General features: G+C 43.6%; 1 protein-coding gene across 1 annotated transcript in view; it reads right to left on the bottom strand.

Moving 5' to 3' along the window:
- LOC104077332 (reticulon-1-like) overlaps positions 1 to 17,927 on the bottom strand; it is a gene marked incomplete at both ends in the record, with an annotated part of 66,925 nt that extends 48,998 nt beyond the window's left edge. Inside the window, one exon of the mRNA XM_009578520.1 lies at positions 17,798 to 17,927. Coding sequence (XP_009576815.1) covers positions 17,798 to 17,927 — 130 coding nt within the window. The remainder of the gene's footprint in view (positions 1 to 17,797) is intronic.
- Positions 17,928 to 17,953: the final 26 nt, after the last annotated feature.

The raw sequence follows: 17,953 nt of genomic DNA on the forward strand, positions 1-17,953 counted from the left end.
TCTTTGCCCCCTTTTATTTCTTTGAGCTTCTCCCTGCTCTGCAATATTAGACAGGGTCCCAAATCTCTCAAGCAGCAAACCTTTCACTGCACCACCAGCAACAAGCGGAAACTAAGAAAGTTGATCCCGGTCAATGCCACCCTGCTATCAGCTCAGCAAGATTTTGCTGTGGTAGGAACATAAGCTAAAATTTTCTAATCATGGGTGCCTGGAGTTTGCTCGTCTAAATAAAATTATTTCTGTAATAGGGGTGTAGCATTCTCAGATGCCAGCAACTGGAAAAGGAGTTAGGCATTCCCAGCACTTCAAAATCTCAGGCCATTTAGGTTGTGTCAGCAAAGCACAGAATATCAAGCTTATTTTAAGCATGCACAGAGTTCTATTTGAGACCTTATTTTCCTCCTTACATACAGACTGAGATGTGTAAATATTGACAAACATGAAAATTGGGTCTTGGTATTTTATGAGAAAAATACTAGTCCGATCAAAAAGGAAACAACCATCTGGCATCGCTCCTTCCAGATGTTTTCCTAAACATTCTCCATTTTTTCTTCCCCAATGTGTGTTTTCTGCGTACTCAAAGGACTGCCACAACCCCCTCTTGTTTATCCATGCCCAGCTTCAGATTTCCAAGCCTCTTATTTCTTTCCCTTTTTTCTTACTTAATCTGTCATTCCTTCAGTCAGTGAGTGGAATCTATTCAACAAACAGTATTGTGTTTTTGGAAAGAATTTGCCTTTTATTATGTTTGTGGTTCAAGGGGTTGTGGTTGGCTTGGCAGCGGTGTTTGAAAGGACAGCTTGTTAATAATTTAAACCAACACATAGACCAAGGAATTTTGGAAATATCCATGCCACCAAGATGAATTTACAACATTCACTTGAATTGGGAAATAATCATCAATGCTTGGTGGAATCTCTGCTGGGACAGAAAATGAGTGTGTGGTACCTGTGGAGTCACTTTCCAAACAGATAAACTTTTGCCATTGTACCATATAAAAAAAAATCTGTAACCTGTAATCTGAGACCTAGAGACCAGCAGAAGATGTAGCATTGGAGCAGCTATATTGGAGCTGCAACACCCACTCTTGTTCTGAGGTGAGAATTACAGCCACCCTAACACCCAGGAGAAACCTAAACGTACAAGAAATGCAAAAACAATCCAAGCCTCCAACTTACAGCAGAGCTAAGAAAGTGATCGAATCGGCCTTTCCTGAAGCTGGTTCTCACTTCACCTAATAACCTAATTAACGGTTGGACTTGATGATTTTAAAGGTCTTTTCCAACCTAAACGATTCTGATTCTAATAAATTTTCACAGCTGGATACATACAATGCTGCCACCCAAATGTATCTCACAAATAAATCTTAGTGGTATTTTCTTAATTTTAATACAGAGGGGATGATACAAACATTTTTCAGTGGCTGTTACACGTTTAAATGATTTTGTATTAGTTAAATCCATATATCATTTTCCATCAATGCTTGAGAAATTATTTTTTAGGCAAAGAATCATTTGCCAAGTCCAATGACAAACACGTATGTATCAGCATCAAGAGAAAATAAGCACTGAAATTGGCACAATCAAGTGTGTATGAAAGATGTGTTTGCTCATTCCTCCAATCAAGGATCCTCATTAAATAATCACGTGACTCACATAAGAGGCTACAATTAAGCAGTACAGCTCACATTTCAAATATACATGATCAGCCCATAGAGCCCAAATAGAAAGGGAATCATTTCCAAATTTGGCTCACAAGTTGGTTTGAGGAAATGCTGTTTGCTCACTGATATTAACACAGCTGGGAAGAGGTGCTACATTTCTCAAAACTACTTTCATTGATTATTTCCTCATCCTTTGAGGAGGTCGGAAAGTTTTAGTTAAAAGAATTGGCTGGAAAAGTCATTTCAATAAAACTGGACTTTTTTCTTTTTTTTTTTTTGTCAAATTAAAACTGTTTCCAAGTAAATGTATTTTTGTTTTGTAAAACATCACAACCAAGTGTCAAGTATTTAACATTTCAATTTTTTTTCTCTGATGTCATTCTTATTACTTGCACCATTTCAGCAGCAGGCAATAGTGACGCTGTACATAACCAGTGCAGGCATACCCACGGCACTGAATGACGGTGGTGATCCCAAGGCATTACAACCTCACACTAGAGAGGATACACCTCAACAAACACAGCTCATTTCACCATTGCAGGGTGTCAGGGTGTATTTCTACAGCTCACAACTGCCTGGCTCAGCCAGCTTCCCCTGTAAGATGCTCCAGCCACCTCTCGCTCTGACTCCCAGTATACTCCCATAGTCTGCTCTGGCTTTTGGTATCAAACATTTTACAAAGATATTTAATAAGATGGGCCCCGAGACTGACTGAGGAGCCTCACCAGCAGCCCCCATGCATAAGCTGCCTGCTCTTTAGGTGACACGTGGCATGCCATGGCTGTATAGCCCTCCACTTTCTCCATCTCAGCCAGCAATTTTACATGTAGTACTGGGTTTTACACTTCACTGAAACCCAGTCAGAAAACAATCAGTATCTTACCGAACAATCAGGTTTTTCTTCACAGACCACATTTATAAATCAATGATGCATTTTTCCCATTTTCCATTTACCTTAATGTTCATAACAACACTAATTAGATCAAATTAATAAGCCTGTACTTGCTGTATCTTTTTCCCTTTCCTACTTCTTTGGATACAGGCTGTTAATCTCCAACTATCACTGCACGCTTCATCTTCTATAATTTCTTCCTGCCAAGCCTGTATTTATTAAAAGTCTTTGTTATTACTATTTTATGCTGAAGATTGCTCTGTTCGTCCAACTTAAGCCATTGAATGCTATGTTCAGGTTTGTCTGCAGGAGTCAATTCATCCCACAAGGAAAGCAGGGCTTTTCCTGCAAAACAAAAAAAAAGCTATTTTTCTTAAAAAAAAAACCCATAATTGCCATCAAAAGCCACTGAAACACAAAAATATCAGCCATTCCTACTTTTCTGTGGCTCATAGTTGGTGTGCACTTTCAAAGGGTAACAGAAGAAGCTGCTGGTTTAAACAGGACAGGGACAAAATTAAGATGGGAAAAGGAGAAATTACTGTATTCCCTGCTGCCATTGATCACGCCAGCTTCTAGACTCCTCCAAAAATAGGGCCAGAAAGGCCTGAAAGACATCACCTATCTCCACCGCTGGCCTCAGGCAGCAGCACCACTTCCTATATCATCTGGGCAATGTCCCTCTGCACTGCCCGTACAGCCCTCCAACAATGGAGCTGCAGTCACCCCCCACACACACCTCAGCAACCTGTGTTTCTCTATCCTACATGCCTACATTCTCCAAAAGTTTTTTTCCAAATGACTAATCTGAATCTCTTACATTGCAACTGAAGCCACATCCATTCCTGCCCACTATGCACCTGGAGAGCAGGTTAACTCAGGCTCTTTGCTTGGGCTTTCATGTACTTAAAGACTGCTCCTGTTCTGTCCCCCAGTGATTCTCTCCTTTAGCTTAAACAAACCTAGTTCTTTCAATCTTCGCTCCTAGATCATGTTTCCCAGACATCTGATCACCCTGGTTGCTCTCCTCCGGACTTTCTGCATTGCTCTTGAAGTGTTGTGCTCCAGACTGGACACCACGTTCCTCCCAAGGCCATTCGCGGCACCATGCACACAAAACCCATATTGCCGTATCTCAGTGTGGCACCTGCTGTTCAGCAACAGCAAAACAGCACAAGCTTTGCAGCCTATGGTGGCTTGCATTTGACTTGTGACCCTCAACACCCCAATCCTTCTCTGATGGACTCATCTGTGCTTTCCCATCCTGTGTTTATGAAGTTGGCTCTTCCTGATGAGATGCCCTGTCCCTGCTGAAATTATATGGATGGCCAAGATCATTCTGAGTTTTCGTGGTCTTCCTTGTAGTTACCCAGTACAAGATGCAGCAGCTGGGAGAGGTCAGCCAGTCTGGAAAGTGAAGTCAGCGCACCAGGTCCTGCTGTGGCACAGCACTCCTGCAGGTAGTACTTGCATAGTGAAAGGTTGAACAAATTTGTCTCTGCTTTGAAGAATGGGGATTTTATGCCCTTCCAGTTGAGTAAAAGAAATAATTGAAAAAGTAAAATGCATTCAAAACCTTTTTTTAAGAGAAATTATGTTAATAGCTCCAACTAAACAAAGCAGGGGGGGAAATGGTTTTGCTATGAAAGTCTGTGAACACAGGAGGAAGGTACCTGCTGAGTTTCTAAGCTTAACCCCCTACCACTACAAGCATCACATTACCTAATTCCCTCCATAAGCTGATCGGGCTCCTCTTGAGAGTAGTTTGGATTTCTTCTTGCTATTCATTTTTCTCTCCATCCTGACTTCCTCTCCTCCCCAGCCTGAATGCTCCTGTCCAATTTATACAATTTCGTCCTTGTGCTTACACTGACTTTTAGTGCAGCTCATTTCTCCTGGCTCTTCGCCCTAAGCACCAGGAGCAAACACCCCTTTCCCTCTCAACTTTCTGTTGGACGAGGTTAGAAAACAGCTCCTCTAACCCATCTTCTCATAAACTGGCTTGTACCTGGCACAGCAGAGCAGTTGTGACCAGAAACCTGAGCAAGCAACACTGCAGGCAACATGGTGTTTTGCTCACATCTAGCTTTTTTTTTCTAAAGGCCAGAAAAGCCTGGGGCACCTGGTGCTGTGTGCAGGCAGGAGCAGAGGACTCCTGGGAAGCCTTGGATCTTATCTGCTCTGGCAGTCACCACCATCCAGCTAAATGGGTCTGAAATTGGTTGCAAACTTCTGGAACAGCCTGTTTTTTTCTAAAATGCTGGTTAAAGCACACAGCACAGCAAGGCTGAGGAAGCAGTTGTCATTGCAGCTCCAAGTGCAGGGTCGGGAAAGGGAACCTGACAGCTTCTAAAGACCACTTCCCGCTCACAAGGAGCCTGCACTGCTTTCCTGCTCACACAAAGTGAGAAGGGGAGGGCTTTTAAAAAAGAAATTGTCTTGTATAGAGCCTAAGAAGAAAGAGTCAGACTTGCTGTCTTCATTGGCTTTCCTTCCCTTGCTTGGCACCAATAGGCAAGTCATATTTTTAAGTGAGTAAGGGAGGGAGCACTATATAATTATTTCAATCCAAGGACGCTGGGCAGCTGCTAGGTTGTGGAATGCTGATGGCTTCATACCTTCTTGACCACGGTGGTGGCAAAGTCATTTGCTATAAAGAGAGAAGAACCTGCTTGGTATTATAGTTCAGCAGCAATTAGATGGGCTGGGCCAGGAGGCAACTTCATTTTCATCAGTGACAGAGAACCAAGGTCACACTCCTGTTGAGTACATTAAATAGGTGCTAACAAATCCTACTTGCTAGTGCACTAGCTCTCGGATTTAATGGGTATTTTCAAGCTGAGAGTAAAGTGTGTTGATGTCATTGCTCTTCAGACAGGAACGGCAAAGAATAAGTCGTAAATGCAGGGTTGAAAATAAGCCTACTGACTGCAGTTGTTTGTGTTTTTCCTGACATTAGCTGGAAGTGGAGCCACTGCAAAAGAAATTCTGTCCTGTGGGAAAATTTCATGTTATTTTCAATTTTCTTTTCATCTCAAATCAAGGGGAAACAGAAAACCTTTCTATGGAAGAGAAAGCTCCACAGGAAAAATGTTTGGAAATGTTGAAACATGTTGCTTCAGCAAATTTAGCCATGTCAGTAGAGACAGCAAATAACATGGTATTCCCTCTATGTTGTTCAGCTGGAAGGGTGAATGCCTTTGCAAAACATAACTAAGGATCCCTAATATGAATTTAAAAGTGAAAAACAGGCAGAAAAAAAAAAAACTATCTTCATGCACCTAAGTAAAAATAGCTGCCCTACATTTTTCAGGAGAGAGGAATGACTTTTTGGAGTCTCAGCCTGAGAGGCCGCACAAACTGACTCAACGATGATGAAGCTGAGACCCCTTTGGAGCAGCCTGGCACTGCCTGGGCCTCAGCAGACCCAGACCTAATTCAGATGCAGCTGCTGGGGACTATTTGTAAGACCCTTCACTCCATTGTGCATCAATTGTCCCATCAGCAAAACAGTAATAAAGATTACAGTCTTGCTAAACTCCTAGCTCCAGTAAATACCAAAGACCCAAGCAGGTTATGGGCAGGGGAAGGGGAAAACTGACTCCTAAGAAAGTGCTGGAGGATGTGGCATTTCCATTTCCAAGATGTTGCTGATATGCTGAAAAATCCCTTTTCTGCTCATTTAGCACAGCTGGAACTCTGCTAAAATCAAACCCTCCCTGCGAAATATTTTTTGCAAATCAGCACATTCTGCAGCACATTTTTCTTCCCTTGGCAGGGAGGGAGGCGTCAGGAGTTACCACACCTCGTAGGAACAGTCAGAAGAAATTCCTGAAATCCTTATTGCTGAAGCTCAGGCTTTGACCGATATAGCAGAGGGACCGTGTCCACTCGCTGCTAACAGCTGCAGGCAATTATCTGCAGGCTGGGATGGGAAAACATGTAACGTATTTTATGCAGATATCAGACTAAGAGAACAAGTAGTAGAAAAGGGAGCAACCGAAGCTACACTTCTGGGACCAGTTCACAGAACTGTGTAGAAACAGTTCGAGATTCATCCTGTACAGATCGCATTAGAAATTATCTTGATGACAAAGGAAAAAGAAATGAAGCTATTCTGTGCGTCTTCCTACTCTTTAGGGTGCAATCAGAGCACATCTTCAGCATTGCTATTAGCATTCCTCCACCAAAGAAACCTCAGCAAAGCATTGAGCTCACATTTTCAAAGAAAGATGATGCTGGAAAGCTTCCCAGATTATGTATTTTCCTCTTTAATTTATACCTCTGAGGATAACGCTAATCAAGGAAGCAGTGAAAGTGGTGAAACATCTTCGGACCCAGGTTGATTTATTAATAGTGGTTGCATTATTCTCACTTGGAGAACGATGCTAATATCCCAAGCTTCCAGAAAAAAAATCTTGTTTGCTGGTAGGTTATCACATACAAACTGACAATGTACTTGCACAGCAGATATGCATAAGTGCATTGCACAGTATGATTCATCTGCAAAACATCTAGCATGTTAGATGCTCGATTTAAAGTAGGTTAGAAGAACGATTCATTAAAAAGCATCAGCGGAGAGAGAGGGGGAAAAAAAGAAGCCCAAACTCTGAAATCTCCTAGCGGGAATGATATATTTTCTTTCCACTGTTTGTTCAACCTCTCTCCTCAGGTTGCTTTTGAATAGAGTTTGGATGGCATCGGGATGGACAACCATGTGAAAATACGTATAGCTAGACAAATATTACAAATACCATCTTCATGGCCTGGCAGATCTACCAAATATTCCAGGGATTATACATGGTCTGTTTACCACGTTCAAAGTGAGAGCGGATTGCATATATTTTACACAGCATAAATCCCCAAGCCTGTCTCCTTAGCTCCGACCTGAACTTCTACTACACAGCAACTGAATTATAAAGGCTAATGTCAGAAAGACTTTGAAGAAAAAAAAAATTCCCAAAATGACAACTGGATTGATAGTTGCTCAGATGATCCACCATAATCTCCAGTGGTATTTTTTAGGGTAGGAAAAAAAAACAGGAAAAAACAGACATGGCAGTTCTAAAATAAAATAAAGAACTTTGCAAGCCAGAATTAGTGCTTTTAAAATGGAATTTATGTGTATTTGGAATAAGTATCCTACTATAAAACCAAATGTAGACAAGGTAGATTTCTAAACACTGCTGCCAGCCAAATCAGGTGAAATATATGAATTGATTTGGGAAAAATTGAAAATATATACAGTGCTTTCTAAGATTTCACTATTTTTTAAAATATTATTTTAATCCATGTATGTCTTGTGGAACGATTTTTTTGTCTGATGGGCAAGTTTCTCAAAAAATTTAAATTTCAGGAAATTCAGTCCTTTTTTCTTGGCATCAGCAGAGATAGGTATGCATTTTCAAAGACAGAGTTCCTATTTCACCCATGTAAAAGTAACCCAGTTTTTACTCAGTGACTCCACATCTGTGCATGCAAACAATTATTTGCTTGCTTGACTTTTCAGTCCTGCATGCAATGTACCCACATTAAACACGCATGAAACTTTTTAAGTAGAGAATTAGATACCACCTACTAAAGAGCTACTCCAAATTGTTCAGCGATGTTAAAATCCTATCTTGCCTGTAACCAAGATGCCACTTACCAGCCATTTTGATATAAGGATTTCTGAACAGTGAAAGCGATAAACCCTATTTTCTTTCATAAACAACGTGTTCAGAGGAGGTTGACTCCTCTGGGACTTCTCCTGACTCTCACACATCATCTCGGAGCTTCGCCTTTGGGCCCAACATCTTTCCTGCAAACTAATTACGGTCTGAGAATCACAGATTATACACACAGACTTTCAGGATAACCAGGAGGTCCTGAGAAACAAATTCTATATTCAACCAGAGTGATACTTCTGCTAAAGCAGTAGAGAAAACAGCAACAACATGAATGTTGGATTACGGCTTTTTTAAAGAACTGCAAAAGCTGCAAAAGAGAGGAACCAGCCTCAGGTTTAGGTCAGCCCCAAACCAAAGGCAACTGTCTCAGTTAAAGTTTTAGCGCACAGCAATATTGCGGTTTAGAGCATCTGTTTGGTCACAACAGATGTTTACCAAAAATATAAAACTTTGTAATAAAAAGGAAAAAAACAACAAACTAGCAAACAACAAATTAGCAATCCTAAGACAGAGATGAGCAATAACTAGAGATGAAAAAATGGTGAGCAAGGTTGGGATACACATTTTTATAACTTTTATAAGGGGTGGGAAAAGGCATTTCCCTTTTTACTACTATCAGTCTGCAAATAACGTACGATTACTGTGCATATCATACAGCTACACCTGCACACAGAGCAGTTAAGCCTCCAGTTCAGCTGAAGTGCACATTTAATTTCCAGCGTGTTGCACTGTGCTTCATTGCTGAAGTCAACAGGAATGAAAATATCCTGAAATGCAAAACATTTCCTACACATATGAGCAGCAAGTGCATCTCTTTTGCCTCTAAATTAAGGACATCAAGGGAAAGACCTAATTAAGACTTATTGGAATTCAGACCCCCCCATACATCAGTAGCCAGTGGAGAGACGGTACCTGTGAAACCTCATTACACCCTCCCACAAAGCACATGGGGATGCTTCTCAGTACATCAGAGCAGAGATGAGACACTGAGCTCCCCAGGTCTGCCTGCTGCTTTCACCTCCCGCCCCAGCTGTGGCCTCGATGCGTGTTCCTCGCACAGGGAGGGGGACGCAGCTGACCCGAATACAGGTGAACACTTGCACAGTGGTGGCAACTTTTAGGCTTTGCTCAGGATCTAGCCCTCTGGCCTGCCAACGAGCCTGGGATTAAAAGCATTTCCAAGCAGAGCTGCTCTGCTGGCTACGTGCGTGTCGGGACCTATATGGGGTGAGGGACTCCCCACCTCCCTGGCATGCAGAATGCTGTCTTTGGTGGGTGTAGACATCCTCCTTGCACCGGCCTTGCTACCTCCAAGTTGGGGGGCAGGATTAGGCCTGTAAAGGGCAAAACTCCCATGCTGACTGCAAGCCATAAACACAGTCTGTCTCTCCACCAATTCCTTTACAGGTACCCCCGAGTGCTTTTGGGAGCCATATGTAAGGGGCCAGGCTCAGCAGAAGAAAATCAGTACAAACTCCGATGGCTCGGGCTGTCTGCAGCCCCCCTCTGCACAGCTGTGCTGCAGAGGGTGCCCAGGGTGAGGATTTTTAGGCTGTTTGGTCATACAGCCAGTGACTAGCGCAGCGCAGGCAGGGAAAGGTTGGAGATATTGTTCAGATCTATAACTTCTGCATTGTCAGCTTCGCAATGTGCCTATGAACAGTGCTTCGATGGGGTGAGGGATGGCCTCCCTGGGCTGTGTTTGGGAGACAAAGCACTGCCAGCACTGGCAGCAAGAGGCTCCTGTCCGGCCCCATGGCCAGAGGCTGTACCCTGGTGCTGCAGTTTCTCTTCCTCAGCCATGGGGCTCACCCAGGGGCGCCTGCATGTGCAACCGAGACATGGACTGATATTTGCACAGAAAAAAACTTCAGAGACAAGAGAAGCACAAATTCCCCAGGGGCTGGGAGCAGGAAGGTTTCCAGCCTGACAAGGCTGCCCCGTACATTTGCTTTTTACTGCCTGCAGTTAACAAGCCCTTCAATGTCTTTAAAGCTACCAATAATAAATCAGCTGCAGTGAATAAATTCAGCACTGCTGAAAAATAAGACATAATTCATGTCCTGAATGGCACAGTAAAGCCTCAAGCTGACATAAGTCCACGAGTCTGCAGTCACCCCGGCGCAGAAAGCATCCTTCGGCGAGCATCCTCCCACGCTCCGTCCTCACCCGTACCCAAGCAAACACCCCGCTGCAGCACCGCATCCGGGACGGGAGCCACTGCTACATGAAGGAGATGATGGGAATGCTGCAGCTATTAATGGCAATTGTGTCAAAATAATCTCTGAAGAACCAGCTACCTTTTCTGATACGACATCTCATGATAATTGGAGGCTGTATCAAGGGCAGGCGTCTCATCACAGCAGTGAAAGAAATATTCAAAGAACTCTTTTAGCAGCTGTTATTTAAATAAAGATGGAAAAGCCCGCTTTTAAGGAATATTAAAGTATAAAGCCAATGCTTATGAGATAACAGCTTAATATTGAAAGAGAGAGGCTTATGAAGGCTGTAGTCATTTCCAACAATTTTTAGTCTCACCTGGACACACACAATAGATCAAATTAAACAACAAGAACATTATAATGATTTTCATTCCAAGTTTTCAATGTCTTTAAATGTTAATTTTCACAGTGCTGTAATGAGATAGGTAAGTGCTGGTGCCTCCATTTTATACACAAGTGACCTGAAGCAGTCTGATCTAATGGGTAATAAAGCCAATTTATCCGTGATATATCTCCTACTTCATTTATCCCTAAATTCAGCAAAACACATGCTCACCTTTACACATATGCTTAAGACCATCCTAATTTTTTAAAGCAGTTAAGAATGCGTTTATGTTCCATATAATTAGGATCATAAATACTTTATTGAAACAATGAGGACTGAAATAGGTGATTAAGGTCCTCTGTTTTGAGTCTTGTCTTGTAGGTGAGTCAGCCAAGAAATTATTCTCACTGTTGAAGGTATGGGGTTTCTTAGAGGATTAGGCTGACCATAAATCTGAAGTGTCTTAAAAAACAAGAATACTAAATGTGAGGTGTGTTCCTGAGTGCTGAATCATGCCAAATCTACAGCAGCACATATATTTACTTTCCCTAAATTAGAAAATTAATTACAAATAATGCTTCATTACTTGAAACATGGTTTGCTATCTGATGGCTTTCTTTTCTTTTTAAAAAAACAACAAACAACCCAAGAAATACAAGAACCCCCAGAATTTTGTAAGCAGCCCTGATTTGGCAGTAGGAGAATACAACATGAAAAACAGACATAAGGTCATAAATGCTACATTAAAAATGAAAAAGGCTTAGTGTGTACTTGGCCCATTTTAGAGGTACCAAATACTCAGGAGGGAAAGTGAGGCAAATTCCTAAGAAGTCACCCATTTAAAAACCTCCATTCCCTGTTAATGATGTGGACTTGCAGCACAACTCCTTGGGTATTTCAGGAACTTTGAGCTAAAACACACATGCACAAAATAATTAGTTCTTGGGGCCAAATCACGTCTCAGGGCCTAAAGCAGAGCCAAACGCTAGTCCTGAGTATTGCGGGTCAATCCAGGCCACGCAGTTGGGCCAGCATCCTTTCATGGGACAGTCTGTGAAGACAAACAGACCTGTGGGATCTGCCCAAATTTTTCCAGGAGGACTGAGCCAACACCCAGAGGCAGCACCCAGGCATTTGCTGGGGTCGCCGTCCCCAGGCAGACTGAGAGCATACGCTGAGTGTGCATATACTGCACACTACAGTTTTGGGGGGAAAAATAAGGTGTAAGACGTGTCATTGAATGGCATTTCCAGAGCTGCAGAAAAAAGGAGGCAGATGTGCCTCCCAGGACCCTTACACCAGCAAGACATAGTGAACCACCCAGCCCAGGGGAGACTCGCAGCCCAGGAAACACTGCAACATGCAAAACCCAATGCTTGCCACAACTGGGACATCCAAAGCCTCTCCCCTCCATGCCATTCTCCTCTTCCCCAACCTTTCCTTCTCAGTTCCTTGCCTATAAATAAAACATTTCATTACTGAGTGATGAAGATTAAATAAGGCAGGTGAGTCACCCTCCCTGGTACTACTCCACTCTTTCATCTGCCTCATCCTCTTCCTCAACCCATTTGCAGCCCTGAAGGCTGAAGAAAATCCATCCGCGTGGAAGTCAAAGCGGCGATGGAGCTACCTGCATCCCTGTGGGGAACAGGGCAAAGACAGCTGCATTTTGATCTGTACAGTGTTGAGAACAACATTGCTGCACAGATTTTAATCCAGGAGATTTTATGCACCTCCAATCGCATTTTTCACCCCTGGAAGCAGAGCACTTGCCAGAGGAACCCAACAGGAGCTATTGCTCCTACTTTACCCAAGTGGGAATGAAGGATGGAAATTCAACAGGAATTTTTTTTCGATGACTGATTGTGGGCTGTGACGAAATGGACACTTTGTCAAGCTTCATGAGAATTTCAGGAACAGAAGGATTCAAGAAGAAATCTGCTGTGTTTCTGTCCCTCTCTGCAAAATCCGCTTGCACTCACAAAACCCCAGGGGATGGGGAGAGCCTCCACCAAACAATCTCCATCACCCTCACTCCCACCAGTATGTCAGAGGTTTTGAGGGACTAATCCAGGGAGCAAAGAAAAAATAAATTCAATTCTCTAAATCAGGAAGGACTAAAATGTCAATAATAGAATTGGCATGAATATATAGTGTTCCAAAGTAAGATTAAATCTGGCCTCAGTTGGCTAAATCTGAGCAAGATTGCCTGGCAGTTGAGGACATATTTCCAAATAGCTGCTTAGGCTCCCCTGTGGCCTATGCTTAGGTCAGTGAATCCACCCTATCAAGACTCTCTACAGCAACTTGAAAAATCAGGCTTTGGATCTTGGCCTTTACAGTGCACATGGCCTTGAGCAGTACATTGCCATGGATGCTTAGGGAGGGGGAGCTCCTGCTAAAGCAATACTTGGAAAGGGCTGGGAAGGCCACAAAGAACAGCTGAGCCAGTTGCCTTGGGGAACCTGCTGCGTTTGGTTGTGCTCTGACATTCCCAAAAAGCATCAGTGCCAAACACAAGCAGTGCAGACACTCACATTCATACCCACTTCTCTCCATTCAGGTGAACCACAGGGCTCTCAGGCTGCCTGAAAACCGCCAAAAACCTCTTTCATATTAAGCTGTAAAGCTGCCAGTAACTCACCCTCTCCAGTAACTGGAGAGAAACTAATAAATTGAGATTTGCAGGTGAAGTGTTACCAGTATAAACACAGGCTTATGTTAGGAGCATCTCACTGCAGCCCCTTGCTGGCAGGGGGTTTGGTGTGTCAGTTTGTGGTGAGAGCATGGGGGTATGTGGCACACATTTTCAAACTTGACCTCTACAAATCACATGACTTAGAAAGGTTTTTTAAAAATATCCTTACTAAAAGCACTGAGCCTAGACAGTCTGTCCTCATCATGGAGCAGCAGGAGCCAGGACCACTCATGGTCTTGTGCGCTACATCTACACCCATCAGAGCATGAAGTACTCCCGGGATTTGGTATCTCACTGCTCCTCGGCAGGCAGAGGCTGCTCCTTAACTTATCTGCCTCATTCAAACAGCTTCTAGTCCCTCCTTCCCATCCCGCCTCGCTGGCACATAGCACATGGGTGCCCTTCAGTCCCATAATCATAGGACTTTCGTGCCACTGAGGCACCCCGGGGGATCCCAACCAGCCCCTGGCTGCTGTTCCAGAAGGGTTCCCATAGGACATATTTGCCATCCCGTGGTGTCCCCATAGACACATCCCAGTTGCTAATGCCATCTCTTGTGGAACTGACTACCTCTCCTTTAGGCAGCTGGACCCCACCTGTGACCTGTCTTTGGAGGCAGCTGGAAATGGGGCAGGATTGCCAGGGATGTCCTGACTGCTGTGACCAGTCTGAAGGCAAAAAGCATCCTGACGTGAGTATCGGCAGGCAAGGCTCACTGGCAGCTCTCTCAACCTTGGCTACATGGACGTAGGGACATACCACTGCTGCCTGTAAATCACCCTGCAGATATCCACCAATGCACAGGACTGCATACGACTTCCCAGATCCTGTCACAGGAATCACCATTTGAATGAGCTGTTGCCCTTTTTCCCCTCTTTTTCCCCCTAAACACACCTGCATCATGGAGGTACAGTCCATTCTTACATTTCGCCATTTCTCTAAAGGAAACCATATGTATTTATCCTGGGGAATGCCTGGTAGCCTGTGTAATATTTTTGGAAATAATTCTTTTCAAGGAATTTTAATCACTGTTGATGTATAAAAATAAATAACCAAATCTGTGACCAGATTGTGTGTTGGGTGACATCGGGCTGTCTTCACCAACATGCAGCTGCTCACCAGCCTTTCGGGACTGCTTCAGTCTCCAGTCTTTGCAAGAGCTGCCTGCAAGCTCCTCTCAACCTGAACCGAATTCATCTTTGGGAAGAAGAAAAACTCTCCATTTGAGGGAGAGAAACATTTTCAGCAAAACCCAGGGCCAAGGATAAAAGCAAGAGAAACTGCTTTGTCCCTGCCCAGAAGCTACTGGAGTCGATCTTCACTGTAGTTCTGCAGGAGGAGAAGCAGACGTGGGATCTGCAGCTCCTTATTGCCCTGACTTTGCTTGAGAAATCTCTGAGCTTTCTACTCCTCGTGGGAATTTTTTTCTGCAGTCCAAATCATTGCCGATTTTGGTTGATCTGAAGAATGGTGAGTGAAATCCATTGCTTTTCATCATTCAGAAGCCACTCACAAGGTTTTGACACAAGGCCAGTTTGGCTCAAAGCCGGGCCCACGGCCAGCTTGAAAATATTCCTGAACTTTTCAACAATCCCTGGCTGGTTTTCAAACTTAAAATGAAAGCCAAGATCAGGGAAAGTTTGCAAATTTTTAGGTTGTATAAGAAAACTTCCGTACAACTTGTCATAAATTCCCACCATTTATTTTCAGTTATTTTCATGCTGGGAGAATCTCTCAATCTCCAAACCCTGCTCTTGCCTCAAAGAGCATAACCATATTTTTCACAAAAAGGATGGTCTGAGAGGTGTGGAGGAAGATACAGGATGTGTCGGGAAACTACCTGGAAAACATACCGTCCAGTTCGCTCTTGTTTGGATGCATTGTTCCTTGTCTAAAGTGGCCCCAGGTGCCCCATTGCATAGGGAGTGTTGTAAGTTTATGGCAGTTTATGGCAGTGTTGTACGTTGCTGGAGCTAGGGATCTCCCGCTGGGTCCATTCCTACAGCTTAGGAACATGCAGGAAAACCCATCTGAACAGGAGAATTAAAGAGCTTTCTGAAATACTTGACAGTTTTAGATATTCAGCAATAAGACAGACCTCTTATTCAGCAACTTAAGAATATTTAGTCACACAGAGAGAACAGGGAAATTATTTACTTCTCCCAGTGATGGGAATGGGAGCTGTAGCTGTCTAGGTGATGTGGAACAGAAATACAGGTGCTGCAGCCACAAACAGAAAAGGATACTGCATGCGCAGGACTGCACTGGTTGGGATGCTGCTCTGCTTGCCATGGTTGGCTAGACACACATACAGCCACAAAACAGTTACTTAATTAAACAGGAAAAATAAAATGGGAAATATTTAAAACACATTACTACTCTTACGATGTTGCTAATTTGACAGTCTGTCAATCCACAGCTAGCAAACATCAAAAAAGGTCTGTATTGCTCACTTTACCTCCACCTTGCCACAGTTTGACACATGCAGAAAAACATGTCTAAAGCCCCATTGCAAAGGATTCCAAAAGCCGAAAATTATTTTCTTTCCCTCTCTTTTTCCTTTTCTTTCTTCTATCTTTCTTTTTCTTTTTTCTTTTTCTTTTATTTCTTTCTTTCTTTCATTCTTTCATTCAGTCTATTCTGCATTCTATAAGCCTGAATCTACAGATCAGGTTAAGCCTGAAGAAGCCTTCAGTAATGTAAGCAGTATCACAGTCATTCAACTTAATGGGGATTTACACCATTTAAGAGACCACCCCTCTTTGTTCTGTACACTAAGATTCAGCATGGCCATATTTTTATCCATCAGTGAACAACAAAATCTCACAAGATCCTTCCCCCCTTCTTCATGTCATTATACTGTTGAGGCAACCCTATCTGCAGACCCCAGTCCTGCCCCTCTTCACACACACGCCCCCCGCACCTAGAACAGCCTTACATTACAAGCCATCTGCCTCTCTCTCCAGTAAAAAGTCACGTTTCACAACCTACCACTCAGATCAGCGAATAAGCAGCACATCAGCAGATTTGCTGCCTGCCCAAAGCTACAAAACAGCAAAACATTTCCCACATCACCCGATGGGCGTTAGATCCCATTTTACTACTGAACTCAGTAGCATCAAGCAGACAGAAAAGCACCAGGGAAACATCCATGTTGAGAGCATACACATGCACAGATGCACACTCAGATCCTGAAAAAAACATACAGATGGGTATCAGTGGAATAATACACAGTCACGCAGACTGTGTTGTTTCTGGCCAGCTACTCTTTGTGCTGATTGACTGGAGGGAATTAGAAAGGACTCAGACCAAAAACGCAGTTCCTAATGCTCCTGCAGCTATTGCATAACGGAGACTGATTCCCGTCCCAAGCCCTGACCCTCAACTTACTCAAGACAAGTTTAATGCTGTCAGGCTGCATAATGGAAACATCTACTTCCCAGTGAAGAGGAATCTAGATGGAATCCACCAGCTTCCCCAGGGCTGGGTTATTTGGTTATTTGGGTTTTCTGCTGGGCAGCAATAGGAAAGAAAGTAGGGAAGTGTCACCAAGAAGGAAATAGAATCATTTTCCCCAAACATTTCTACCAGGAGCTACTGGAAGCTGAAGCCTTCTGGGGTTCATTGATAGATACACACCTGCTATTAATACACCCACTAAAGAAAGGAACCCGAAATGAAGAGAAATCAAATACATCCCAAAAGTAAACTGAAAATCAATGAACCTGTAGACCCTAGCTAAACTAAATGCACCTTAAGTCAAAAACACCTAATAAAGCAAAAGGAGGAAAACACAGCAACCAAAAAGCCCACGGTTAAATGGACGTGTTTCAAAAGCATGCAGAAAATATACAAGCACTTCAGAATAGGCACTTCATTGAAAAGCTACATGTCGAAATAAGGGGCCATGCAGGAATTCCAGGTGCACAAGGAATAGCTGAAGTAACTCCTTTGAGATCTGTCACTCCAGATGTGTACAGGTGTATGACAAATGAGGACAGAGCCCCATCAAGTCAAGTGAAATCAAATGCCCTCCAACATTTGACTGAAATCTGGATGTCCTGTGCCTAGCAAACTGCAAAGAGCTTTAGGGAACTTGGCTGGGTCCTGCATCCCCCCTCCCCCACATCAGCAAAAATGATTATTTGCAAAGGCCGCAATTGCTCGTTATTTTCTGTTTTCCTACATGCGCTCATTAACTCATTAGTAACGTTTCCAAGCAGCCAGGCTGGGAGAAGAACCAGGGAAGGGACGGGAGCGAAACAACCAGGAGATGCTGCTGCCAGGGCCCCTTTGTTGAGCATCCCTGGGTACCCCTCGCCTTTTACCTGGGGATGCAGTTGCCATGGCAACGGGCGGGTGTTCCCTGGCGGAGCCGAAAACCAGCTGTTCCCGCTGCTGAGCCCCATCTCCATCCCGCAGCGGAGCCCCAGCTGCATACTGGTCCGCCCCGTCCGCAGCCCAGTGCACCCCAGTGCCCGCCA

The sequence above is a fragment of the Fulmarus glacialis genome, unplaced genomic scaffold (assembly GCF_000690835.1).
Source record: "Fulmarus glacialis isolate BGI_N327 unplaced genomic scaffold, ASM69083v1 scaffold33645, whole genome shotgun sequence".
Classification (NCBI taxonomy): domain Eukaryota; kingdom Metazoa; phylum Chordata; class Aves; order Procellariiformes; family Procellariidae; genus Fulmarus; species Fulmarus glacialis.